Genomic DNA, 23,661 nt, shown 5'->3' on the forward strand with positions numbered 1-23,661 from the left:
ACAGCGATTGCGCGAAATATACAGAACGTTCAATTTGAGAAATAATTTGTAGGCAGAGTGCGAGATAGAAGAATGGTTCAATTACAAATAGCAGAGTGTATACAAAAACAGAAAGGTGTGTTAATATTAGAAAAAAAAGTGCATATATTAGTAGCAAAACTCACTGAGTCCCTCACCATGATGTGTTCCTGAAAACGAGTGAAAGCTGTATATGTTAAACGAGTGTAGATGCAGGTGCAATGGGAGATACCAAAAGTGTGTGCGTGCCAGTGACGGATAAGATAAGTAGTAGCAGGGCCCTTTGTGGTGTTTGAACACGGGCACACTTTTTGGTGAGCTCCCCTGCTTTGGGATCATGGCTGGGTTTGTGATATAGTTGGCCATGGAGCAGCAGCAGCAATATTAGGAACAGCAATAGCAGGAACAGCATCAGCAACACCACCAGAAATAACACCGGTAAAATTTTTGACAAATTTGAAGCGCTTGTTTTGAGTTTAGTCGACGCTGGATAGCACACACTATGCCAAATATGATAAATATAAGTAGTGGTGGTAGTGGTGGTGGTCATAGTGGTGGTGGTAGTGGTGGTGGTCATAGTGGTGGTGGTAGTAGTAGTGGTGGTAGTAGTATTGGTGGTGATGGTAGTAGTGGTGGTGGTGATGGTAATAGTGGTGGTGGTGATGGTAGTAGTGGTGGTGGTAGTAGTGGTAGTAGTGGTGATGGTAGTAGTGGTGGTGGTGGTGATGGTAGTAGTGGTGGTGGTAGTAGTGGTAGTAGTGGTGATGGTAGTAGTGGTAGTAGTGGTGATGGTAGTAGTGGTGGTGGTGGTGGTGGTGGTGGTGATGGTAATAGTGGTGGTGGTGATGGTAATAGTGGTGGTGGTGATGGTAGTAGTGGTGGTGGTAGTAGTGGTGGTGGTAGTGGTAGTAGTGGTGGTGGTGGTAGTAAAGCTATTCCACCACGAGCAAACAATGATTATTATGTAGCAAAATTAAACCCCGAGAACTGATTCCACAAGCTTTTCTTCTGCACCATCTGAAACAACTTGCACGGTGACTTATACAACTCAACCTGTGATTCTATGATCCCGCTGTGCCTTGTTGATACTCCTAGTGCATATGCATCCTCCACATTTTTCGTCCCCCGTGCAAGATCATACGACAAAGGCGCCATTTTGCCGCAGGATCTGCCAAGTTCAGAATAAATGTGTGAGTCAGCAGCTACACTAGTGCAATGTTGTGGTAGGCTATGGGAAACGGTAGCAGAGGTCGGTGGGCTCCCCCTGCTTTGGGATCATGGCTGGGTTTGTGATATAGTCATCCGTGAAGCAGCAACAGAGGTAACATCAGAAATAGCATCAGGAACAGCATCGGTGGTATTTATAGTAGCAGTTACCAATAAAAGAGCGATAATATAGCAAAGATCGGCATTAGCATGTAAAATCGCAGCCGGTAGAAGGCGTTTATTAACACCAGTTTTAACCTCCTGATTAGTTTTTTATGTTTTTTTTGTTTTTCATTTTCATCATCGGATAAGCTATATCCAAGTTCTGCAATTAGCAGAGCCTTGGGTTTGTTCAGGAAGATTTCCGACCCCTTTTTGAAGATTGATTTTAGGCTCTTTACTGAGCGAGTATAGTAGCTAGTTGGCGGTAATGTTTTTGTTTCGAAGTTTGCTAGAAGCCACCCCCCCTCAACAACCTCAATGTGTTGATTAAAAGTTTCAAGCAACCATCTAGCATACTCTTCAGGTGTCTTTACTTTTGTTTTGCCAAACCTGAAGAACTTTTTACTTCCCCCCTCTTTGATGTACGACTTGTGGTAGTCGACAATCCAGACTTGGATTCTTGGTCGACGAGCCACTTTAGGCCCTACTCCGACAAGAAGCTTATAGCCAATCTTGTTTTGTTTTGTGAGATAGGCTATATCGCGTGCAAGCTTCGAAAGAATGTCCTTCCTCTCCTTGGCAAGCATCGGGAAACGGACATTACCTGTGGGGCTACTTTCATCAATGTAGTATGACTGTCGTTTTGACGAGGAGGAGAAATAAGCCGCAAAACTAGTGTTCTTTGTGTTCTCTGTGTTCTCTGTGTTCTCTGTGTGCTTTGTTTGTTTTGTGTGTTTTGTGTGTTTTGTGTTCTTTTTGGAGTTGGAGTTGGTCTGGTGATTGGAGGCAGTGGTGTCAGTAGTGTTTATAGCATTTGAGGAACTCTCTGTGAACATGTTCACACCTTTTAAATCATTTTGCAAACCGTAGACTATATTAGTTTCCTTGTCAAAAGCAGGGGTCATGGTGTAGTACCTTTCTTCTCCTTCAAACTCAAAACTAAAGAGATGAAGATAAGGAAGCAAAAAAGATGGTTTTTCATAATGGGTATTCATTTTGGCTGCTTTATCTCTGATGTCTTCGAAATGCTCTTTTGTAACGCTGTATATCAAATATTTTCCATCGGCAGATGAAAACAATGATTCACCAATCTTAATAACCGAGTCTTCATCGATACCAAACGATTGTAAAATCAAGGCGTCTGATAGTCCTAACATCCGTCTCACCCAGTGAAAAATCTTTGGACTGATAGATTTAAACTTCGCATTAGAGCCTTCCAGCAGCATAACAATATCGACTGAATCATATTTATTCCACAATCTTCTCTCACTGTCAATTATGGAAATTTTAATACCTTCAGTGAGGAAAAATCTTTCGGCATTTTTGGCAATTGACAAATTATTGGTTAACGAGGATGGCGACTTTGATTCAACTTTTTCAGAGAGCTGTGAAGTTGGTGATGATTTGGCTTTCTTCACAAAGGCGGTCTTCAATTTCTCAAATGCCACTTTTGGAGATTTGAGAGCAGGTTTCTGTGATAATTTAAACCGAACCTTGGGCTCGGCGGGTTTGGAATCCTTTGCAAAGACGTTTTGAAAACATTTATTAAAAAAGGGCATTGTTAATTATTAAATTGTAGTCTTACTCAATTATTGATTGTAAAATCTGGTTAATGTTGTCGAGTAAGGCTTGGTGGTGTGTTTAATTGTGGTAAAAGAAAGAAGAAGAAGAAGAAGAAGAAGAAGAAGAAGAAAAGGGTAAAAGAATGTTTGAGGTCACAAGGGTTTTGTTTGTGGATATTTATACTTCACCAGGTAGCCCTCCAGTCACGCCTTGTAGTTGGAGACTAACAAGTAAATTGTGTTATGCCATATACATTGTGGTTGCAAAACCCGCGAGGAAGTGAGGGGAACAGAAGGGCGTGTGCAATTGTATACGCTACCAAATGCTTTATAACAAAAAACCAAATGGGTGCTGCCAAATGGGGTGTTGCCAATAGTGTGTTGCCAATAGTGTGTGGCTGTAGCAGAAAACGGACGACTAGAGTGAATGAATTGTATGTTTGGATGCATGTTGGCTCAACACAATCTACAACCTTATACATCCTGCAATGCATTCTATCTCCACAAACAATTCTCGACGGATTGCCGTCAAGCTTGCAACGAGTCGAGAATTGTTTGTGTGTGTTGATTATTCCCCTGAGTTTGGTGCGAATTTACGGGAAAACTTTTTTCTGCTGAAGTTTGAGGATAACTGTGGGCTCAGCTGCCCACTGTAGTGTTTTTTTGTAAAGTACACACGCACCCGCGCGCGTCCATCTTACGTGTATATTACGTGTATCTTAGGTTGACTCGTTCACAGCAGCTCACGTGCGCGTATACATACACATACTCCAACCCGAGATACTCTAGTTTACAATGACAGCGATTGCGCGAAATATACAGAACGTTCAATTTGAGAAATAATTTGTAGGCAGAGTGCGAGATAGAAGAATGGTTCAATTACAAATAGCAGAGTGTATACAAAAACAGAAAGGTGTGTTAATATTAGAAAAAAAAGTGCATATATTAGTAGCAAAACTCACTGAGTCCCTCACCATGATGTGTTCCTGAAAACGAGTGAAAGCTGTATATGTTAAACGAGTGTAGATGCAGGTGCAATGGGAGATACCAAAAGTGTGTGCGTGCCAGTGACGGATAAGATAAGTAGTAGCAGGGCCCTTTGTGGTGTTTGAACACGGGCACACTTTTTGGTGAGCTCCCCTGCTTTGGGATCATGGCTGGGTTTGTGATATAGTTGGCCATGGAGCAGCAGCAGCAATATTAGGAACAGCAATAGCAGGAACAGCATCAGCAACACCACCAGAAATAACACCGGTAAAATTTTTGACAAATTTGAAGCGCTTGTTTTGAGTTTAGTCGACGCTGGATAGCACACACTATGCCAAATATGATAAATATAAGTAGTGGTGGTAGTGGTGGTGGTCATAGTGGTGGTGGTCATAGTGGTGGTGGTAGTGGTGGTGGTCATAGTGGTGGTGGTAGTAGTAGTGGTGGTAGTAGTATTGGTGGTGATGGTAGTAGTGGTGGTGGTGATGGTAGTAGTGGTGGTGGTAGTAGTGGTAGTAGTGGTGATGGTAGTAGTGGTGGTGGTGGTGATGGTAGTAGTGGTGGTGGTAGTAGTGGTAGTAGTGGTGATGGTAGTAGTGGTAGTAGTGGTGATGGTAGTAGTGGTGGTGGTGGTGGTGGTGGTGGTGATGGTAATAGTGGTGGTGGTGATGGTAATAGTGGTGGTGGTGATGGTAATAGTGGTGGTGGTGATGGTAGTAGTGGTGGTGGTAGTAGTGGTGGTGGTAGTGGTAGTAGTGGTGGTGGTGGTAGTAAAGCTATTCCACCACGAGCAAACAATGATTATTATGTAGCAAAATTAAACCCCGAGAACTGATTCCACAAGCTTTTCTTCTGCACCATCTGAAACAACTTGCACGGTGACTTATACAACTCAACCTGTGATTCTATGATCCCGCTGTGCCTTGTTGATACTCCTAGTGCATATGCATCCTCCACATTTTTCGTCCCCCGTGCAAGATCATACGACAAAGGCGCCATTTTGCCGCAGGATCTGCCAAGTTCAGAATAAATGTGTGAGTCAGCAGCTACACTAGTGCAATGTTGTGGTAGGCTATGGGAAACGGTAGCAGAGGTCGGTGGGCTCCCCCTGCTTTGGGATCATGGCTGGGTTTGTGATATAGTCATCCGTGAAGCAGCAACAGAGGTAACATCAGAAATAGCATCAGGAACAGCATCGGTGGTATTTATAGTAGCAGTTACCAATAAAAGAGCGATAATATAGCAAAGATCGGCATTAGCATGTAAAATCGCAGCCGGTAGAAGGCGTTTATTAACACCAGTTTTAACCTCCTGATTAGTTTTTTATGTTTTTTTTGTTTTTCATTTTCATCATCGGATAAGCTATATCCAAGTTCTGCAATTAGCAGAGCCTTGGGTTTGTTCAGGAAGATTTCCGACCCCTTTTTGAAGATTGATTTTAGGCTCTTTACTGAGCGAGTATAGTAGCTAGTTGGCGGTAATGTTTTTGTTTCGAAGTTTGCTAGAAGCCACCCCCCCTCAACAACCTCAATGTGTTGATTAAAAGTTTCAAGCAACCATCTAGCATACTCTTCAGGTGTCTTTACTTTTGTTTTGCCAAACCTGAAGAACTTTTTACTTCCCCCCTCTTTGATGTACGACTTGTGGTAGTCGACAATCCAGACTTGGATTCTTGGTCGACGAGCCACTTTAGGCCCTACTCCGACAAGAAGCTTATAGCCAATCTTGTTTTGTTTTGTGAGATAGGCTATATCGCGTGCAAGCTTCGAAAGAATGTCCTTCCTCTCCTTGGCAAGCATCGGGAAACGGACATTACCTGTGGGGCTACTTTCATCAATGTAGTATGACTGTCGTTTTGACGAGGAGGAGAAATAAGCCGCAAAACTAGTGTTCTTTGTGTTCTCTGTGTTCTCTGTGTTCTCTGTATGCTTTGTTTGTTTTGTGTGTTTTGTGTGTTTTGTGTTCTTTTTGGAGTTGGAGTTGGTCTGGTGATTGGAGGCAGTGGTGTCAGTAGTGTTTATAGCATTTGAGGAACTCTCTGTGAACATGTTCACACCTTTTAAATCATTTTGCAAACCGTAGACTATATTAGTTTCCTTGTCAAAAGCAGGGGTCATGGTGTAGTACCTTTCTTCTCCTTCAAACTCAAAACTAAAGAGATGAAGATAAGGAAGCAAAAAAGATGGTTTTTCATAATGGGTATTCATTTTGGCTGCTTTATCTCTGATGTCTTCGAAATGCTCTTTTGTAACGCTGTATATCAAATATTTTCCATCGGCAGATGAAAACAATGATTCACCAATCTTAATAACCGAGTCTTCATCGATACCAAACGATTGTAAAATCAAGGCGTCTGATAGTCCTAACATCCGTCTCACCCAGTGAAAAATCTTTGGACTGATAGATTTAAACTTCGCATTAGAGCCTTCCAGCAGCATAACAATATCGACTGAATCATATTTATTCCACAATCTTCTCTCACTGTCAATTATGGAAATTTTAATACCTTCAGTGAGGAAAAATCTTTCGGCATTTTTGGCAATTGACAAATTATTGGTTAACGAGGATGGCGACTTTGATTCAACTTTTTCAGAGAGCTGTGAAGTTGGTGATGATTTGGCTTTCTTCACAAAGGCGGTCTTCAATTTCTCAAATGCCACTTTTGGAGATTTGAGAGCAGGTTTCTGTGATAATTTAAACCGAACCTTGGGCTCGGCGGGTTTGGAATCCTTTGCAAAGACGTTTTGAAAACATTTATTAAAAAAGGGCATTGTTAATTATTAAATTGTAGTCTTACTCAATTATTGATTGTAAAATCTGGTTAATGTTGTCGAGTAAGGCTTGGTGGTGTGTTTAATTGTGGTAAAAGAAAGAAGAAGAAGAAGAAGAAGAAGAAGAAGAAGAAGAAGAAGAAGAAGAAAAGGGTAAAAGAATGTTTGAGGTCACAAGGGTTTTGTTTGTGGATATTTATACTTCACCAGGTAGCCCTCCAGTCACGCCTTGTAGTTGGAGACTAACAAGTAAATTGTGTTATGCCATATACATTGTGGTTGCAAAACCCGCGAGGAAGTGAGGGGAACAGAAGGGCGTGTGCAATTGTATACGCTACCAAATGCTTTATAACAAAAAACCAAATGGGTGCTGCCAAATGGGGTGTTGCCAATAGTGTGTTGCCAATAGTGTGTGGCTGTAGCAGAAAACGGACGACTAGAGTGAATGAATTGTATGTTTGGATGCATGTTGGCTCAACACAATCTACAACCTTATACATCCTGCAATGCATTCTATCTCCACAAACAATTCTCGACGGATTGCCGTCAAGCTTGCAACGAGTCGAGAATTGTTTGTGTGTGTTGATTATTCCCCTGAGTTTGGTGCGAATTTACGGGAAAACTTTTTTCTGCTGAAGTTTGAGGATAACTGTGGGCTCAGCTGCCCACTGTAGTGTTTTTTTGTAAAGTACACACGCACCCGCGCGCGTCCATCTTACGTGTATATTACGTGTATCTTAGGTTGACTCGTTCACAGCAGCTCACGTGCGCGTATACATACACATACTCCAACCCGAGATACTCTAGTTTACAATGACAGCGATTGCGCGAAATATACAGAACGTTCAATTTGAGAAATAATTTGTAGGCAGAGTGCGAGATAGAAGAATGGTTCAATTACAAATAGCAGAGTGTATACAAAAACAGAAAGGTGTGTTAATATTAGAAAAAAAAGTGCATATATTAGTAGCAAAACTCACTGAGTCCCTCACCATGATGTGTTCCTGAAAACGAGTGAAAGCTGTATATGTTAAACGAGTGTAGATGCAGGTGCAATGGGAGATACCAAAAGTGTGTGCGTGCCAGTGACGGATAAGATAAGTAGTAGCAGGGCCCTTTGTGGTGTTTGAACACGGGCACACTTTTTGGTGAGCTCCCCTGCTTTGGGATCATGGCTGGGTTTGTGATATAGTTGGCCATGGAGCAGCAGCAGCAATATTAGGAACAGCAATAGCAGGAACAGCATCAGCAACACCACCAGAAATAACACCGGTAAAATTTTTGACAAATTTGAAGCGCTTGTTTTGAGTTTAGTCGACGCTGGATAGCACACACTATGCCAAATATGATAAATATAAGTAGTGGTGGTAGTGGTGGTGGTCATAGTGGTGGTGGTCATAGTGGTGGTGGTAGTGGTGGTGGTCATAGTGGTGGTGGTAGTAGTAGTGGTGGTAGTAGTATTGGTGGTGATGGTAGTAGTGGTGGTGGTGATGGTAGTAGTGGTGGTGGTAGTAGTGGTAGTAGTGGTGATGGTAGTAGTGGTGGTGGTGGTGATGGTAGTAGTGGTGGTGGTAGTAGTGGTAGTAGTGGTGATGGTAGTAGTGGTAGTAGTGGTGATGGTAGTAGTGGTGGTGGTGGTGGTGGTGGTGGTGATGGTAATAGTGGTGGTGGTGATGGTAATAGTGGTGGTGGTGATGGTAATAGTGGTGGTGGTGATGGTAGTAGTGGTGGTGGTAGTAGTGGTGGTGGTAGTGGTAGTAGTGGTGGTGGTGGTAGTAAAGCTATTCCACCACGAGCAAACAATGATTATTATGTAGCAAAATTAAACCCCGAGAACTGATTCCACAAGCTTTTCTTCTGCACCATCTGAAACAACTTGCACGGTGACTTATACAACTCAACCTGTGATTCTATGATCCCGCTGTGCCTTGTTGATACTCCTAGTGCATATGCATCCTCCACATTTTTCGTCCCCCGTGCAAGATCATACGACAAAGGCGCCATTTTGCCGCAGGATCTGCCAAGTTCAGAATAAATGTGTGAGTCAGCAGCTACACTAGTGCAATGTTGTGGTAGGCTATGGGAAACGGTAGCAGAGGTCGGTGGGCTCCCCCTGCTTTGGGATCATGGCTGGGTTTGTGATATAGTCATCCGTGAAGCAGCAACAGAGGTAACATCAGAAATAGCATCAGGAACAGCATCGGTGGTATTTATAGTAGCAGTTACCAATAAAAGAGCGATAATATAGCAAAGATCGGCATTAGCATGTAAAATCGCAGCCGGTAGAAGGCGTTTATTAACACCAGTTTTAACCTCCTGATTAGTTTTTTATGTTTTTTTTGTTTTTCATTTTCATCATCGGATAAGCTATATCCAAGTTCTGCAATTAGCAGAGCCTTGGGTTTGTTCAGGAAGATTTCCGACCCCTTTTTGAAGATTGATTTTAGGCTCTTTACTGAGCGAGTATAGTAGCTAGTTGGCGGTAATGTTTTTGTTTCGAAGTTTGCTAGAAGCCACCCCCCCTCAACAACCTCAATGTGTTGATTAAAAGTTTCAAGCAACCATCTAGCATACTCTTCAGGTGTCTTTACTTTTGTTTTGCCAAACCTGAAGAACTTTTTACTTCCCCCCTCTTTGATGTACGACTTGTGGTAGTCGACAATCCAGACTTGGATTCTTGGTCGACGAGCCACTTTAGGCCCTACTCCGACAAGAAGCTTATAGCCAATCTTGTTTTGTTTTGTGAGATAGGCTATATCGCGTGCAAGCTTCGAAAGAATGTCCTTCCTCTCCTTGGCAAGCATCGGGAAACGGACATTACCTGTGGGGCTACTTTCATCAATGTAGTATGACTGTCGTTTTGACGAGGAGGAGAAATAAGCCGCAAAACTAGTGTTCTTTGTGTTCTCTGTGTTCTCTGTGTTCTCTGTATGCTTTGTTTGTTTTGTGTGTTTTGTGTGTTTTGTGTTCTTTTTGGAGTTGGAGTTGGTCTGGTGATTGGAGGCAGTGGTGTCAGTAGTGTTTATAGCATTTGAGGAACTCTCTGTGAACATGTTCACACCTTTTAAATCATTTTGCAAACCGTAGACTATATTAGTTTCCTTGTCAAAAGCAGGGGTCATGGTGTAGTACCTTTCTTCTCCTTCAAACTCAAAACTAAAGAGATGAAGATAAGGAAGCAAAAAAGATGGTTTTTCATAATGGGTATTCATTTTGGCTGCTTTATCTCTGATGTCTTCGAAATGCTCTTTTGTAACGCTGTATATCAAATATTTTCCATCGGCAGATGAAAACAATGATTCACCAATCTTAATAACCGAGTCTTCATCGATACCAAACGATTGTAAAATCAAGGCGTCTGATAGTCCTAACATCCGTCTCACCCAGTGAAAAATCTTTGGACTGATAGATTTAAACTTCGCATTAGAGCCTTCCAGCAGCATAACAATATCGACTGAATCATATTTATTCCACAATCTTCTCTCACTGTCAATTATGGAAATTTTAATACCTTCAGTGAGGAAAAATCTTTCGGCATTTTTGGCAATTGACAAATTATTGGTTAACGAGGATGGCGACTTTGATTCAACTTTTTCAGAGAGCTGTGAAGTTGGTGATGATTTGGCTTTCTTCACAAAGGCGGTCTTCAATTTCTCAAATGCCACTTTTGGAGATTTGAGAGCAGGTTTCTGTGATAATTTAAACCGAACCTTGGGCTCGGCGGGTTTGGAATCCTTTGCAAAGACGTTTTGAAAACATTTATTAAAAAAGGGCATTGTTAATTATTAAATTGTAGTCTTACTCAATTATTGATTGTAAAATCTGGTTAATGTTGTCGAGTAAGGCTTGGTGGTGTGTTTAATTGTGGTAAAAGAAAGAAGAAGAAGAAGAAGAAGAAGAAGAAGAAGAAGAAGAAGAAGAAGAAAAGGGTAAAAGAATGTTTGAGGTCACAAGGGTTTTGTTTGTGGATATTTATACTTCACCAGGTAGCCCTCCAGTCACGCCTTGTAGTTGGAGACTAACAAGTAAATTGTGTTATGCCATATACATTGTGGTTGCAAAACCCGCGAGGAAGTGAGGGGAACAGAAGGGCGTGTGCAATTGTATACGCTACCAAATGCTTTATAACAAAAAACCAAATGGGTGCTGCCAAATGGGGTGTTGCCAATAGTGTGTTGCCAATAGTGTGTGGCTGTAGCAGAAAACGGACGACTAGAGTGAATGAATTGTATGTTTGGATGCATGTTGGCTCAACACAATCTACAACCTTATACATCCTGCAATGCATTCTATCTCCACAAACAATTCTCGACGGATTGCCGTCAAGCTTGCAACGAGTCGAGAATTGTTTGTGTGTGTTGATTATTCCCCTGAGTTTGGTGCGAATTTACGGGAAAACTTTTTTCTGCTGAAGTTTGAGGATAACTGTGGGCTCAGCTGCCCACTGTAGTGTTTTTTTGTAAAGTACACACGCACCCGCGCGCGTCCATCTTACGTGTATATTACGTGTATCTTAGGTTGACTCGTTCACAGCAGCTCACGTGCGCGTATACATACACATACTCCAACCCGAGATACTCTAGTTTACAATGACAGCGATTGCGCGAAATATACAGAACGTTCAATTTGAGAAATAATTTGTAGGCAGAGTGCGAGATAGAAGAATGGTTCAATTACAAATAGCAGAGTGTATACAAAAACAGAAAGGTGTGTTAATATTAGAAAAAAAAGTGCATATATTAGTAGCAAAACTCACTGAGTCCCTCACCATGATGTGTTCCTGAAAACGAGTGAAAGCTGTATATGTTAAACGAGTGTAGATGCAGGTGCAATGGGAGATACCAAAAGTGTGTGCGTGCCAGTGACGGATAAGATAAGTAGTAGCAGGGCCCTTTGTGGTGTTTGAACACGGGCACACTTTTTGGTGAGCTCCCCTGCTTTGGGATCATGGCTGGGTTTGTGATATAGTTGGCCATGGAGCAGCAGCAGCAATATTAGGAACAGCAATAGCAGGAACAGCATCAGCAACACCACCAGAAATAACACCGGTAAAATTTTTGACAAATTTGAAGCGCTTGTTTTGAGTTTAGTCGACGCTGGATAGCACACACTATGCCAAATATGATAAATATAAGTAGTGGTGGTAGTGGTGGTGGTCATAGTGGTGGTGGTAGTGGTGGTGGTCATAGTGGTGGTGGTAGTAGTAGTGGTGGTAGTAGTATTGGTGGTGATGGTAGTAGTGGTGGTGGTGATGGTAATAGTGGTGGTGGTGATGGTAGTAGTGGTGGTGGTAGTAGTGGTAGTAGTGGTGATGGTAGTAGTGGTGGTGGTGGTGATGGTAGTAGTGGTGGTGGTAGTAGTGGTAGTAGTGGTGATGGTAGTAGTGGTAGTAGTGGTGATGGTAGTAGTGGTGGTGGTGGTGGTGGTGGTGGTGATGGTAATAGTGGTGGTGGTGATGGTAATAGTGGTGGTGGTGATGGTAGTAGTGGTGGTGGTAGTAGTGGTGGTGGTAGTGGTAGTAGTGGTGGTGGTGGTAGTAAAGCTATTCCACCACGAGCAAACAATGATTATTATGTAGCAAAATTAAACCCCGAGAACTGATTCCACAAGCTTTTCTTCTGCACCATCTGAAACAACTTGCACGGTGACTTATACAACTCAACCTGTGATTCTATGATCCCGCTGTGCCTTGTTGATACTCCTAGTGCATATGCATCCTCCACATTTTTCGTCCCCCGTGCAAGATCATACGACAAAGGCGCCATTTTGCCGCAGGATCTGCCAAGTTCAGAATAAATGTGTGAGTCAGCAGCTACACTAGTGCAATGTTGTGGTAGGCTATGGGAAACGGTAGCAGAGGTCGGTGGGCTCCCCCTGCTTTGGGATCATGGCTGGGTTTGTGATATAGTCATCCGTGAAGCAGCAACAGAGGTAACATCAGAAATAGCATCAGGAACAGCATCGGTGGTATTTATAGTAGCAGTTACCAATAAAAGAGCGATAATATAGCAAAGATCGGCATTAGCATGTAAAATCGCAGCCGGTAGAAGGCGTTTATTAACACCAGTTTTAACCTCCTGATTAGTTTTTTATGTTTTTTTTGTTTTTCATTTTCATCATCGGATAAGCTATATCCAAGTTCTGCAATTAGCAGAGCCTTGGGTTTGTTCAGGAAGATTTCCGACCCCTTTTTGAAGATTGATTTTAGGCTCTTTACTGAGCGAGTATAGTAGCTAGTTGGCGGTAATGTTTTTGTTTCGAAGTTTGCTAGAAGCCACCCCCCCTCAACAACCTCAATGTGTTGATTAAAAGTTTCAAGCAACCATCTAGCATACTCTTCAGGTGTCTTTACTTTTGTTTTGCCAAACCTGAAGAACTTTTTACTTCCCCCCTCTTTGATGTACGACTTGTGGTAGTCGACAATCCAGACTTGGATTCTTGGTCGACGAGCCACTTTAGGCCCTACTCCGACAAGAAGCTTATAGCCAATCTTGTTTTGTTTTGTGAGATAGGCTATATCGCGTGCAAGCTTCGAAAGAATGTCCTTCCTCTCCTTGGCAAGCATCGGGAAACGGACATTACCTGTGGGGCTACTTTCATCAATGTAGTATGACTGTCGTTTTGACGAGGAGGAGAAATAAGCCGCAAAACTAGTGTTCTTTGTGTTCTCTGTGTTCTCTGTGTTCTCTGTATGCTTTGTTTGTTTTGTGTGTTTTGTGTGTTTTGTGTTCTTTTTGGAGTTGGAGTTGGTCTGGTGATTGGAGGCAGTGGTGTCAGTAGTGTTTATAGCATTTGAGGAACTCTCTGTGAACATGTTCACACCTTTTAAATCATTTTGCAAACCGTAGACTATATTAGTTTCCTTGTCAAAAGCAGGGGTCATGGTGTAGTACCTTTCTTCTCCTTCAAACTCAAAACTAAAGAGATGAAGATAAGGAAGCAAAAAAGATGGTTTTTCATAATGGGTATTCATTTTGGCTGCTTTATCTCTGATGTCTTCGAAATGCTCTTTTGTAACGCTGTATATCAAATATTTTCCATCGGCAGATGAAAACAATGATTCACCAATCTTAATAACCGAGTCTTCATCGATACCAAACGATTGTAAAATCAAGGCGTCTGATAGTCCTAACATCCGTCTCACCCAGTGAAAAATCTTTGGACTGATAGATTTAAACTTCGCATTAGAGCCTTCCAGCAGCATAACAATATCGACTGAATCATATTTATTCCACAATCTTCTCTCACTGTCAATTATGGAAATTTTAATACCTTCAGTGAGGAAAAATCTTTCGGCATTTTTGGCAATTGACAAATTATTGGTTAACGAGGATGGCGACTTTGATTCAACTTTTTCAGAGAGCTGTGAAGTTGGTGATGATTTGGCTTTCTTCACAAAGGCGGTCTTCAATTTCTCAAATGCCACTTTTGGAGATTTGAGAGCAGGTTTCTGTGATAATTTAAACCGAACCTTGGGCTCGGCGGGTTTGGAATCCTTTGCAAAGACGTTTTGAAAACATTTATTAAAAAAGGGCATTGTTAATTATTAAATTGTAGTCTTACTCAATTATTGATTGTAAAATCTGGTTAATGTTGTCGAGTAAGGCTTGGTGGTGTGTTTAATTGTGGTAAAAGAAAGAAGAAGAAGAAGAAGAAGAAGAAGAAGAAGAAAAGGGTAAAAGAATGTTTGAGGTCACAAGGGTTTTGTTTGTGGATATTTATACTTCACCAGGTAGCCCTCCAGTCACGCCTTGTAGTTGGAGACTAACAAGTAAATTGTGTTATGCCATATACATTGTGGTTGCAAAACCCGCGAGGAAGTGAGGGGAACAGAAGGGCGTGTGCAATTGTATACGCTACCAAATGCTTTATAACAAAAAACCAAATGGGTGCTGCCAAATGGGGTGTTGCCAATAGTGTGTTGCCAATAGTGTGTGGCTGTAGCAGAAAACGGACGACTAGAGTGAATGAATTGTATGTTTGGATGCATGTTGGCTCAACACAATCTACAACCTTATACATCCTGCAATGCATTCTATCTCCACAAACAATTCTCGACGGATTGCCGTCAAGCTTGCAACGAGTCGAGAATTGTTTGTGTGTGTTGATTATTCCCCTGAGTTTGGTGCGAATTTACGGGAAAACTTTTTTCTGCTGAAGTTTGAGGATAACTGTGGGCTCAGCTGCCCACTGTAGTGTTTTTTTGTAAAGTACACACGCACCCGCGCGCGTCCATCTTACGTGTATATTACGTGTATCTTAGGTTGACTCGTTCACAGCAGCTCACGTGCGCGTATACATACACATACTCCAACCCGAGATACTCTAGTTTACAATGACAGCGATTGCGCGAAATATACAGAACGTTCAATTTGAGAAATAATTTGTAGGCAGAGTGCGAGATAGAAGAATGGTTCAATTACAAATAGCAGAGTGTATACAAAAACAGAAAGGTGTGTTAATATTAGAAAAAAAAGTGCATATATTAGTAGCAAAACTCACTGAGTCCCTCACCATGATGTGTTCCTGAAAACGAGTGAAAGCTGTATATGTTAAACGAGTGTAGATGCAGGTGCAATGGGAGATACCAAAAGTGTGTGCGTGCCAGTGACGGATAAGATAAGTAGTAGCAGGGCCCTTTGTGGTGTTTGAACACGGGCACACTTTTTGGTGAGCTCCCCTGCTTTGGGATCATGGCTGGGTTTGTGATATAGTTGGCCATGGAGCAGCAGCAGCAATATTAGGAACAGCAATAGCAGGAACAGCATCAGCAACACCACCAGAAATAACACCGGTAAAATTTTTGACAAATTTGAAGCGCTTGTTTTGAGTTTAGTCGACGCTGGATAGCACACACTATGCCAAATATGATAAATATAAGTAGTGGTGGTAGTGGTGGTGGTCATAGTGGTGGTGGTAGTGGTGGTGGTCATAGTGGTGGTGGTAGTAGTAGTGGTGGTAGTAGTATTGGTGGTGATGGTAGTAGTGGTGGTGGTGATGGTAATAGTGGTGGTGGTGATGGTAGTAGTGGTGGTGGTAGTAGTGGTAGTAGTGGTGATGGTAGTAGTGGTGGTGGTGGTGATGGTAGTAGTGGTGGTGGTAGTAGTGGTAGTAGTGGTGATGGTAGTAGTGGTAGTAGTGGTGATGGTAGTAGTGGTGGTGGTGGTGGTGGTGGTGGTGATGGTAATAGTGGTGGTGGTGATGGTAATAGTGGTGGTGGTGATGGTAGTAGTGGTGGTGGTAGTAGTGGTGGTGGTAGTGGTAGTAGTGGTGGTGGTGGTAGTAAAGCTATTCCACCACGAGCAAACAATGATTATTATGTAGCAAAATTAAACCCCGAGAACTGATTCCACAAGCTTTTCTTCTGCACCATCTGAAACAACTTGCACGGTGACTTATACAACTCAACCTGTGATTCTATGATCCCGCTGTGCCTTGTTGATACTCCTAGTGCATATGCATCCTCCACATTTTTCGTCCCCCGTGCAAGATCATACGACAAAGGCGCCATTTTGCCGCAGGATCTGCCAAGTTCAGAATAAATGTGTGAGTCAGCAGCTACACTAGTGCAATGTTGTGGTAGGCTATGGGAAACGGTAGCAGAGGTCGGTGGGCTCCCCCTGCTTTGGGATCATGGCTGGGTTTGTGATATAGTCATCCGTGAAGCAGCAACAGAGGTAACATCAGAAATAGCATCAGGAACAGCATCGGTGGTATTTATAGTAGCAGTTACCAATAAAAGAGCGATAATATAGCAAAGATCGGCATTAGCATGTAAAATCGCAGCCGGTAGAAGGCGTTTATTAACACCAGTTTTAACCTCCTGATTAGTTTTTTATGTTTTTTTTGTTTTTCATTTTCATCATCGGATAAGCTATATCCAAGTTCTGCAATTAGCAGAGCCTTGGGTTTGTTCAGGAAGATTTCCGACCCCTTTTTGAAGATTGATTTTAGGCTCTTTACTGAGCGAGTATAGTAGCTAGTTGGCGGTAATGTTTTTGTTTCGAAGTTTGCTAGAAGCCACCCCCCCTCAACAACCTCAATGTGTTGATTAAAAGTTTCAAGCAACCATCTAGCATACTCTTCAGGTGTCTTTACTTTTGTTTTGCCAAACCTGAAGAACTTTTTACTTCCCCCCTCTTTGATGTACGACTTGTGGTAGTCGACAATCCAGACTTGGATTCTTGGTCGACGAGCCACTTTAGGCCCTACTCCGACAAGAAGCTTATAGCCAATCTTGTTTTGTTTTGTGAGATAGGCTATATCGCGTGCAAGCTTCGAAAGAATGTCCTTCCTCTCCTTGGCAAGCATCGGGAAACGGACATTACTTGTGGGGCTACTTTCATCAATGTAGTATGACTGTCGTTTTGACGAGGAGGAGAAATAAGCCGCAAAACTAGTGTTCTTTGTGTTCTCTGTGTTCTCTGTGTTCTCTGTGTGCTTTGTTTGTTTTGTGTGTTTTGTGTGTTTTGTGTTCTTTTTGGAGTTGGAGTTGGTCTGGTGATTGGAGGCAGTGGTGTCAGTAGTGTTTATAGCATTTGAGGAACTCTCTGTGAACATGTTCACACCTTTTAAATCATTTTGCAAACCGTAGACTATATTAGTTTCCTTGTCAAAAGCAGGGGTCATGGTGTAGTACCTTTCTTCTCCTTCAAACTCAAAACTAAAGAGATGAAGATAAGGAAGCAAAAAAGATGGTTTTTCATAATGGGTATTCATTTTGGCTGCTTTATCTCTGATGTCTTCGAAATGCTCTTTTGTAACGCTGTATATCAAATATTTTCCATCGGCAGATGAAAACAATGATTCACCAATCTTAATAACCGAGTCTTCATCGATACCAAACGATTGTAAAATCAAGGCGTCTGATAGTCCTAACATCCGTCTCACCCAGTGAAAAATCTTTGGACTGATAGATTTAAACTTCGCATTAGAGCCTTCCAGCAGCATAACAATATCGACTGAATCATATTTATTCCACAATCTTCTCTCACTGTCAATTATGGAAATTTTAATACCTTCAGTGAGGAAAAATCTTTCGGCATTTTTGGCAATTGACAAATTATTGGTTAACGAGGATGGCGACTTTGATTCAACTTTTTCAGAGAGCTGTGAAGTTGGTGATGATTTGGCTTTCTTCACAAAGGCGGTCTTCAATTTCTCAAATGCCACTTTTGGAGATTTGAGAGCAGGTTTCTGTGATAATTTAAACCGAACCTTGGGCTCGGCGGGTTTGGAATCCTTTGCAAAGACGTTTTGAAAACATTTATTAAAAAAGGGCATTGTTAATTATTAAATTGTAGTCTTACTAAATTATTGATTGTAAAATCTGGTTAATGTTGTCGAGTAAGGCTTGGTTGTGTGTTTAATTGTGGTAAAAGAAAGAAGAAGAAGAAGAAGAAGAAAAGGGTAAAAGAAGGTTTGAGGTCACAAGGGTTTTGTTTGTGGATATTTATACTTCACCAGGTAGCCCTCAAGTCACGCCTTGTAGTTGGAGACTAACAAGTAAATTGTGTTATGCCATATACATTGTGGTTGCAAAACCCGCGAGGAAGTGAGGGGAACAGAACGGCGAGGAAATCCCTTCTGGTAGCTTAGCAGTGCGTGTGCAATTGTATGCGCTACCAAATGCTTCATAACAAAAAACCAAATGGGTGCTGCCAAATGGGTGTGGCTGTAACAGATAGCGGACGACCAGAGTGGATGAATTGTATGTATGGATGCATGTTGGCTCAACACAATCTACAACCTTATACATCCTGCAATGCATTCTACCTCCGCAAACATTTTTCTACTGAAGTTCGAGGAAAATTGTGAGCTCAGCTACCCCCTCCCCCTTTCCCAACTCCATACATTCATCAAATAACATGCTAAATACTTTTGATAAACAAAAAAAACCTACGAAAAATAGAATCAATTTTTTATCTCATCGTCGAATTTGCTTAATATGATTGTACTCTGTTTCTTTGTCTTCTTCTTCCTCCGGCTTCTTACTTTTACAAAATCATTTATGCCCATTTTGTTGATTAACCTCAACACTCAGTACACAACCTAAATTTTGAAAAAGGAATTTATTAATCTATAACCACCGGATCATCCCAGCTATCGCCGTTGCCCTCGTTAGACCAGTTGTAGGAGTTCCAAAACGTTTCCATAGTTGAGGTCGGCGGCACTGGTATTGTGGTTTTATTATTACGACTCGGAAATGCCTTATTTACCTCTTCCTCTTTTATCCTTTCTTTATGATCATCGTCCAGACCATCATCTGAACTGATCAGAATCGTATCAAGTATTGTTTCCTCACCCCCTGCTGCATCGTTCTCTGCTCTTTCTCCTTCTACCCTAAAAGTTTTGGTGCTTGAGAAGCCGCCGTGGCCTATAGGCCGATACTTTTCTGATCCCAATAGTTCAACCTTATGTACATCTTGCGACGTCATTTTGAGGAAATAGTTGAACACATCGCTCACCATCAATGCACTCAAAGGAAACGACACCTCGCATATGGGGCATTTGTAAAAAGGGCAATTTTGGTATCCCGGTGTCAAGAACCTTGACGTGTATACGGGATTCGGATTCTCCAAAATAGTCACGTATGAAGGTAGTCGGATATCCTTTAAATTGTTTGAGCCTTCTGGGCCATTAAAGCCATTAAAGCCATTAAAGCCGCTTGAGCCATGTGTCTGGGAGAATTGCAACCTGCCACCATTAGGGAGTTGCCTTTGTTTGCCGTTCGCGGCCAGCCGCTGAACATACATCCCATTATGCGCTCGTTTGTCGCTTTTCGACAATCTATCGTAATTCTGTCGAATCAAGTTTCGTTGAGTAACACTTTGTGTAGTGCTTGTGATCTTGTTGAATATGCAAAAGTTAAAGTAGTCAAAGCATTCAAGATGCGTACAGAATCTTGATTTCACTGGAAACTTGATTCTGCCTCCTCCCAACGGGTCATTCAAAGAGAAAGCAACACTATCGATCAACGCCTCGTCATCGCCAGATTCGGAATTACACAACTCTGATTTCAATAAAGGAATAATGTTGGGTGGAACTGACTTATACTCTGCTTTTGGTTTAGTACTCGTATCCTTGCGAAATCTATCGTTTTCCAAATGCCTGGGCTTTTCACGCTCCTCAGACAATTCTGTGGTGTCATGGAGTTTGGTATCCACATCCGGTTCACCATCGCCCGTTCTGGATTTGAGCAACACCTCATCATTCATTATATTAGGCTTCCCCTGGTGAGAATGCAGACTGCAATTTCCGAGAGATGGGTCAAGCTGAGATAAGATCTCGCGTTCAAGTTCAGTAATATCGTTGAAATCTTCTGAGTGTCGAGCAGTAGGAGAACTTTTTTTAGAAGGTATCTGCCTTTCCGTATCGTCTGTAAAAATCCCCTCCAATTGTCCCACTGTTCCATCACCCTGCCGAAGTGGTGTTTTCACCACGGCATTATAGTTCTTCTGATTAATGGCAGTTAAAACATTGATGGGAAGCTTGATGGTGACTGTTATTTTTTTCACTTTACGTCGCGGATGAAGCTCACTGAGTACTGAGACCCTCTCAGTCTGCAACGTGGGACGTTTCTTTGCTTTCGTTCGAGACATATGGGCCTCCCACTATGTATATGTGAATTTGTTTGTGTGTTGTTTGTGTGTGTTGATCGAGAGGCGTAACTCCTCTATCTTGAATGATTCCCCAAAATATCAGTATCATCGCTACCGTGCGTAAAGCGTGGAATGAGATCTAGATAATCTGACAAAATGCAAGTAAACGCCATTAACAAAGAAAATTGGAAAAGACGAAAGATCCATCATTATCACATTTAACACCCCTCAACTTACGACAGCCAAACAATGGATTCAAAGAACCTTGAGGGTGAGAAAACAAAAAAATTTAAGCAACAAAATTAGACAAAAAGAAAGAAAAAAAAAAGAAGAATAATTTCTGTTGTAGTAGACACATCTGCTACCTATTTACAAAATCCCTTTCCCCACAACTTAGCTGCAAGAAAGGTACCTTGAGTGCAAAAGAGTCGATAAATTCAACATTCAAAATGAAAAAAAAGAAATGAGAAATCGAAATGGAAACAATAATTAAGAAATCGCCAATCAACATTATACAGAGACTACCGCATTGTCTGTCGAGGATCATGAAAATCTATGAAAAAAGAAAAAAAAATGAAAATGAAAATTGAAAGGAAAAGAAACGTACATAAAAGGAAGGAAAAAGAAGGAAACAGCTTAGTGAGAGTATGCCCTTTTGCTAAACTTAATAGCGGTTGTTTCCAGTATTGTAACCAAAAGCTCCCCCACCGTAGTTATCATTAGAAGATGATGGATCGTAACGGTTTCTGCCTTCATTACGGTTTGGGCCGTATCCAGGTTGATCTTCTCCAAACCTGCCCTCCAGGTGTCGGCCATGGTGTCCGTGATGACCTTGTTCCCCACCTGGCATTCCAAATTCACCACCAAATCTGTTTGATTCATCGTACCTTCCTGACCCGCTATTACTTCCCAGATACCCAAAGCCTTCTTGAGGTCTCTGGTTTTGGTTGGAATTGTTGTAGCTCTGTTCTGGGCGCGAATAAGAACCTTGATTCGAGCTGCTTCCACCCCCAATAAGGTTACCAATCATTCCTGTCAATCCACCTCCTTGTTGGGATTGACCTCCATAAGGGTTACCGCTATTACTATTGCCACCGTTGTAGCTGTTGCTGTTATTATAGTTGCCTCCGTAATTGTTGGAGTTGTAGCCACTGTTTCCTTGGTAATTTCCAGAATTATTTTGGGAGTTGCCATTGCCCAAAAAAGAGCTGATCATGCCTCCTAGGCCACCTGAAGAGTTATTTCCAGCGGGTTTATTTTGACCGCTGGAGTGTGAGGCTAAATAGCTACCAACCATAGAAACAGCAGCACCCAACCCGGCAGAATTGAGACCAGAATTGCTGCTGCCTTGATAGTTATTATGTTTGGACCCTGACATTGAACTCATGGCTTGGTTCATAACAAATGATCCAATTCCACGCTCACTTTGTTCACCCTGTTCACCCTGTTCACTTTGCTCACCTTGCCCAATTCCAAAACCCCGTGTGCCCTCGCTAGGGCCGGCCTCTGGACGTTGGTAAGATTTCTGCTCTGCATCATGCCTTTCGTTGTCTGAATAGTTTGTTTCTTCTTCAGTGGGGAATTCCCATTGCGATTTTCCAGTAGCTTTGTTGACGTAGTAGTACCTCTTGTACTCCTCATCCCACTGTGCTACCCAGCCGTTTGGCAATTTATCCAAGTTTCCTAAATTATCTGACATGGCTCAACTGATTTCTTATAATCGAATAAAAAGGGACAATAGTTTAGTCTTAATTTTTGTTTTGTTTTCCGTTTGCTATCTCAAGTTAGCTCTATAGTTCTTAAGAAAAAAAAAGTAACGGAAAGAACGAAAAGAACGAAAAGAACGAAAAAAGAACGGACAATACGTAAACCTGAAATTCGTAAATTCGTACAAAACAGCCATGTAGTCACGTGTCGCTGTATTTGCTTGTAAACTCTGCTAATGGTTTTCTCAAAAAGCAAAAAAAAAAAAAAAAAAAAAAAAAAAAAAAAATAGAAACAATTGTATATGTACAAATATACGTGCGGTGGTATAGAGGTGAAATCTATAAATAAGGATTAAACGAATGAAAAGGAACAAAAAATACCCCATGCACTAATTTTCAAACACACCGTACCTTAGCAGTAGCTTAAGATTGATTAATCAGTTATAGTTATATTTGATTGTTGAACTGAAAAAAATGAATATATACATCTATATAAAATTCTTGCATTTTCTATATACATACTGTTTCTGGCTTAGTTTTTTACCAAAATATTCATTTGTGTGACATTTGTTTACTTTCTAGCTTTCAATATCGAGTTTGAAAATCACTTTTAAAAAGCAGCAATTCTCTATATTCATGGACTATGAAACATGCTGGTTTGTACGAAAAAGAGCAAAAGATAAAGGAAAAGAAAAAAAAATTGAAAAAGAAGTTATTAGCCGATAAGCACTCAAACGACCTCAAATGTGTATCCAAGACCATACTCCACGCCAGCCAATGAGTAATTTCAGCTTTTTTAAACACAGTAAGATAGTCAGATACTTGTAGTAAATCAGTTTATATTCTGTTCTGTACTCCATTCTGCACCTTCTTCCTTCCCTATCACCTTGCTGTTGTTCGTATCTACATCGTCATGTCAAATTTCACATTGGTGCCAACTGCATGCGAAATTTCCTCTTCTAACAAAGCTGTCAAGGAACTGCCGTCCCGAAGCGTAACCCATTTACCCCCAATCGAATCATACCTCTTGGGACCACTTATTGGTGAGCTCAACCAGATTTGCTTATTTGGTGGTTGCTTATTAATGACATATGTCCCATTGGGTGGAAGGGTTAAGGTGAGAACTCCGTGGCTCAATTCAGAGTCAACTTGTTCAAACTCCTCATTGAGATTCTCCAAAGCATCTGAAAGGGAATCCAAATATTCATTTGATATGGTGTTATACGTATTATCATCCAATTGATCAATCTTACCTTCCAAGTTCTCACCCTGTGTGCTGACTGAATAAGGCCGACTCAAAAGTGTGGCGCCATTACGTGAGACACTAATCCGAGAAATTCTCCTAGATGCTAATAACCTAAAACTACCAGCTGGTTTCCTGAACTTCAATATTTGTGCAATGCTCCTTTTCAACATGTTCATTTAGCGTGTAAAAAAAAATATACACATTAAATGTAAATATCTTGTTCAGAACTTATTCTCAAAGCCTGATGATTTGAAGAATTGGGAAAAACTCGCGAGTCCAAATTATTTACCAAGGTGCGTGAGAAAAATTACATTACATTTTTTTTTTTTTTAAAATATATATATATATATACTTCTTTTAATTCCGACTTTTACCCAACTCATTTACTCATCTCATTGCATT

At 41.4% G+C, this 23,661-nt stretch overlaps 13 protein-coding genes across 13 annotated transcripts; 5 read left to right on the top strand and 8 right to left on the bottom strand. All coding sequences in view use genetic code 12, as the record gives it.

Moving 5' to 3' along the window:
* Nucleotides 1-355: 355 nt before the first annotated feature.
* Nucleotides 356-1,009, top strand: PVL30_004355 (uncharacterized protein; the record flags this gene model as incomplete). Its single annotated transcript, XM_061119555.1, has 2 exons — nucleotides 356-363; nucleotides 544-1,009. The coding sequence occupies 2 exons, from the start codon at nucleotides 356-358 to the stop codon at nucleotides 1,007-1,009; spliced, it is 474 nt and encodes a 157-aa protein (XP_060975538.1).
* A 57-nt stretch (nucleotides 1,010-1,066) lies between these two features.
* Nucleotides 1,067-2,945, bottom strand: PVL30_004356 (uncharacterized protein; the record flags this gene model as incomplete). The annotated part of the gene is made up of 2 exons (XM_061119556.1): nucleotides 1,067-1,106; nucleotides 1,687-2,945. 2 exons carry the CDS (start codon nucleotides 2,943-2,945, stop codon nucleotides 1,067-1,069), a joined length of 1,299 nt encoding a protein of 432 aa, XP_060975539.1.
* A 1,156-nt stretch (nucleotides 2,946-4,101) lies between these two features.
* PVL30_004357 (uncharacterized protein) lies at nucleotides 4,102-4,770 on the top strand (the record flags this gene model as incomplete). Its single annotated transcript, XM_061119557.1, has 2 exons — nucleotides 4,102-4,109; nucleotides 4,290-4,770. The coding sequence occupies 2 exons, from the start codon at nucleotides 4,102-4,104 to the stop codon at nucleotides 4,768-4,770; spliced, it is 489 nt and encodes a 162-aa protein (XP_060975540.1).
* Nucleotides 4,771-4,827: 57 nt separating this feature from the next.
* Nucleotides 4,828-6,706, bottom strand: PVL30_004358 (uncharacterized protein; the record flags this gene model as incomplete). The annotated part of the gene is made up of 2 exons (XM_061119558.1): nucleotides 4,828-4,867; nucleotides 5,448-6,706. 2 exons carry the CDS (start codon nucleotides 6,704-6,706, stop codon nucleotides 4,828-4,830), a joined length of 1,299 nt encoding a protein of 432 aa, XP_060975541.1.
* Nucleotides 6,707-7,877: 1,171 nt separating this feature from the next.
* On the top strand, nucleotides 7,878-8,546 carry PVL30_004359 (uncharacterized protein; the record flags this gene model as incomplete). Its single annotated transcript, XM_061119559.1, has 2 exons — nucleotides 7,878-7,885; nucleotides 8,066-8,546. The coding sequence occupies 2 exons, from the start codon at nucleotides 7,878-7,880 to the stop codon at nucleotides 8,544-8,546; spliced, it is 489 nt and encodes a 162-aa protein (XP_060975542.1).
* A 57-nt stretch (nucleotides 8,547-8,603) lies between these two features.
* On the bottom strand, nucleotides 8,604-10,482 carry PVL30_004360 (uncharacterized protein; the record flags this gene model as incomplete). Its single annotated transcript, XM_061119560.1, has 2 exons — nucleotides 8,604-8,643; nucleotides 9,224-10,482. The coding sequence occupies 2 exons, from the start codon at nucleotides 10,480-10,482 to the stop codon at nucleotides 8,604-8,606; spliced, it is 1,299 nt and encodes a 432-aa protein (XP_060975543.1).
* A 1,171-nt stretch (nucleotides 10,483-11,653) lies between these two features.
* PVL30_004361 (uncharacterized protein) lies at nucleotides 11,654-12,307 on the top strand (the record flags this gene model as incomplete). The annotated part of the gene is made up of 2 exons (XM_061119561.1): nucleotides 11,654-11,661; nucleotides 11,842-12,307. The coding sequence occupies 2 exons, from the start codon at nucleotides 11,654-11,656 to the stop codon at nucleotides 12,305-12,307; spliced, it is 474 nt and encodes a 157-aa protein (XP_060975544.1).
* A 57-nt stretch (nucleotides 12,308-12,364) lies between these two features.
* Nucleotides 12,365-14,243, bottom strand: PVL30_004362 (uncharacterized protein; the record flags this gene model as incomplete). Its single annotated transcript, XM_061119562.1, has 2 exons — nucleotides 12,365-12,404; nucleotides 12,985-14,243. 2 exons carry the CDS (start codon nucleotides 14,241-14,243, stop codon nucleotides 12,365-12,367), a joined length of 1,299 nt encoding a protein of 432 aa, XP_060975545.1.
* Nucleotides 14,244-15,399: 1,156 nt separating this feature from the next.
* PVL30_004363 (uncharacterized protein) lies at nucleotides 15,400-16,053 on the top strand (the record flags this gene model as incomplete). Its single annotated transcript, XM_061119563.1, has 2 exons — nucleotides 15,400-15,407; nucleotides 15,588-16,053. 2 exons carry the CDS (start codon nucleotides 15,400-15,402, stop codon nucleotides 16,051-16,053), a joined length of 474 nt encoding a protein of 157 aa, XP_060975546.1.
* Nucleotides 16,054-16,110: 57 nt separating this feature from the next.
* PVL30_004364 (uncharacterized protein) lies at nucleotides 16,111-17,989 on the bottom strand (the record flags this gene model as incomplete). Its single annotated transcript, XM_001523009.2, has 2 exons — nucleotides 16,111-16,150; nucleotides 16,731-17,989. 2 exons carry the CDS (start codon nucleotides 17,987-17,989, stop codon nucleotides 16,111-16,113), a joined length of 1,299 nt encoding a protein of 432 aa, XP_001523059.2.
* Nucleotides 17,990-18,780: 791 nt separating this feature from the next.
* On the bottom strand, nucleotides 18,781-20,307 carry PVL30_004365 (uncharacterized protein; the record flags this gene model as incomplete). The annotated part of the gene is made up of 1 exon (XM_001523010.1): nucleotides 18,781-20,307. One exon carries the CDS (start codon nucleotides 20,305-20,307, stop codon nucleotides 18,781-18,783), a length of 1,527 nt encoding a protein of 508 aa, XP_001523060.2.
* A 664-nt stretch (nucleotides 20,308-20,971) lies between these two features.
* On the bottom strand, nucleotides 20,972-22,006 carry PVL30_004366 (uncharacterized protein; the record flags this gene model as incomplete). The annotated part of the gene is made up of 1 exon (XM_001523011.1): nucleotides 20,972-22,006. One exon carries the CDS (start codon nucleotides 22,004-22,006, stop codon nucleotides 20,972-20,974), a length of 1,035 nt encoding a protein of 344 aa, XP_001523061.2.
* A 910-nt stretch (nucleotides 22,007-22,916) lies between these two features.
* YFH1 (Mitochondrial matrix iron chaperone) lies at nucleotides 22,917-23,429 on the bottom strand (the record flags this gene model as incomplete). Its single annotated transcript, XM_001523012.2, has 1 exon — nucleotides 22,917-23,429. The coding sequence occupies one exon, from the start codon at nucleotides 23,427-23,429 to the stop codon at nucleotides 22,917-22,919; it is 513 nt and encodes a 170-aa protein (XP_001523062.2).
* Between the last annotated feature and the right edge of the window lie 232 nt (nucleotides 23,430-23,661).

The sequence above is a fragment of the Lodderomyces elongisporus genome, chromosome 5 (genome assembly GCF_030384665.1).
Source record: "Lodderomyces elongisporus chromosome 5, complete sequence".
NCBI lineage: Eukaryota > Fungi > Ascomycota > Pichiomycetes > Serinales > Debaryomycetaceae > Lodderomyces > Lodderomyces elongisporus.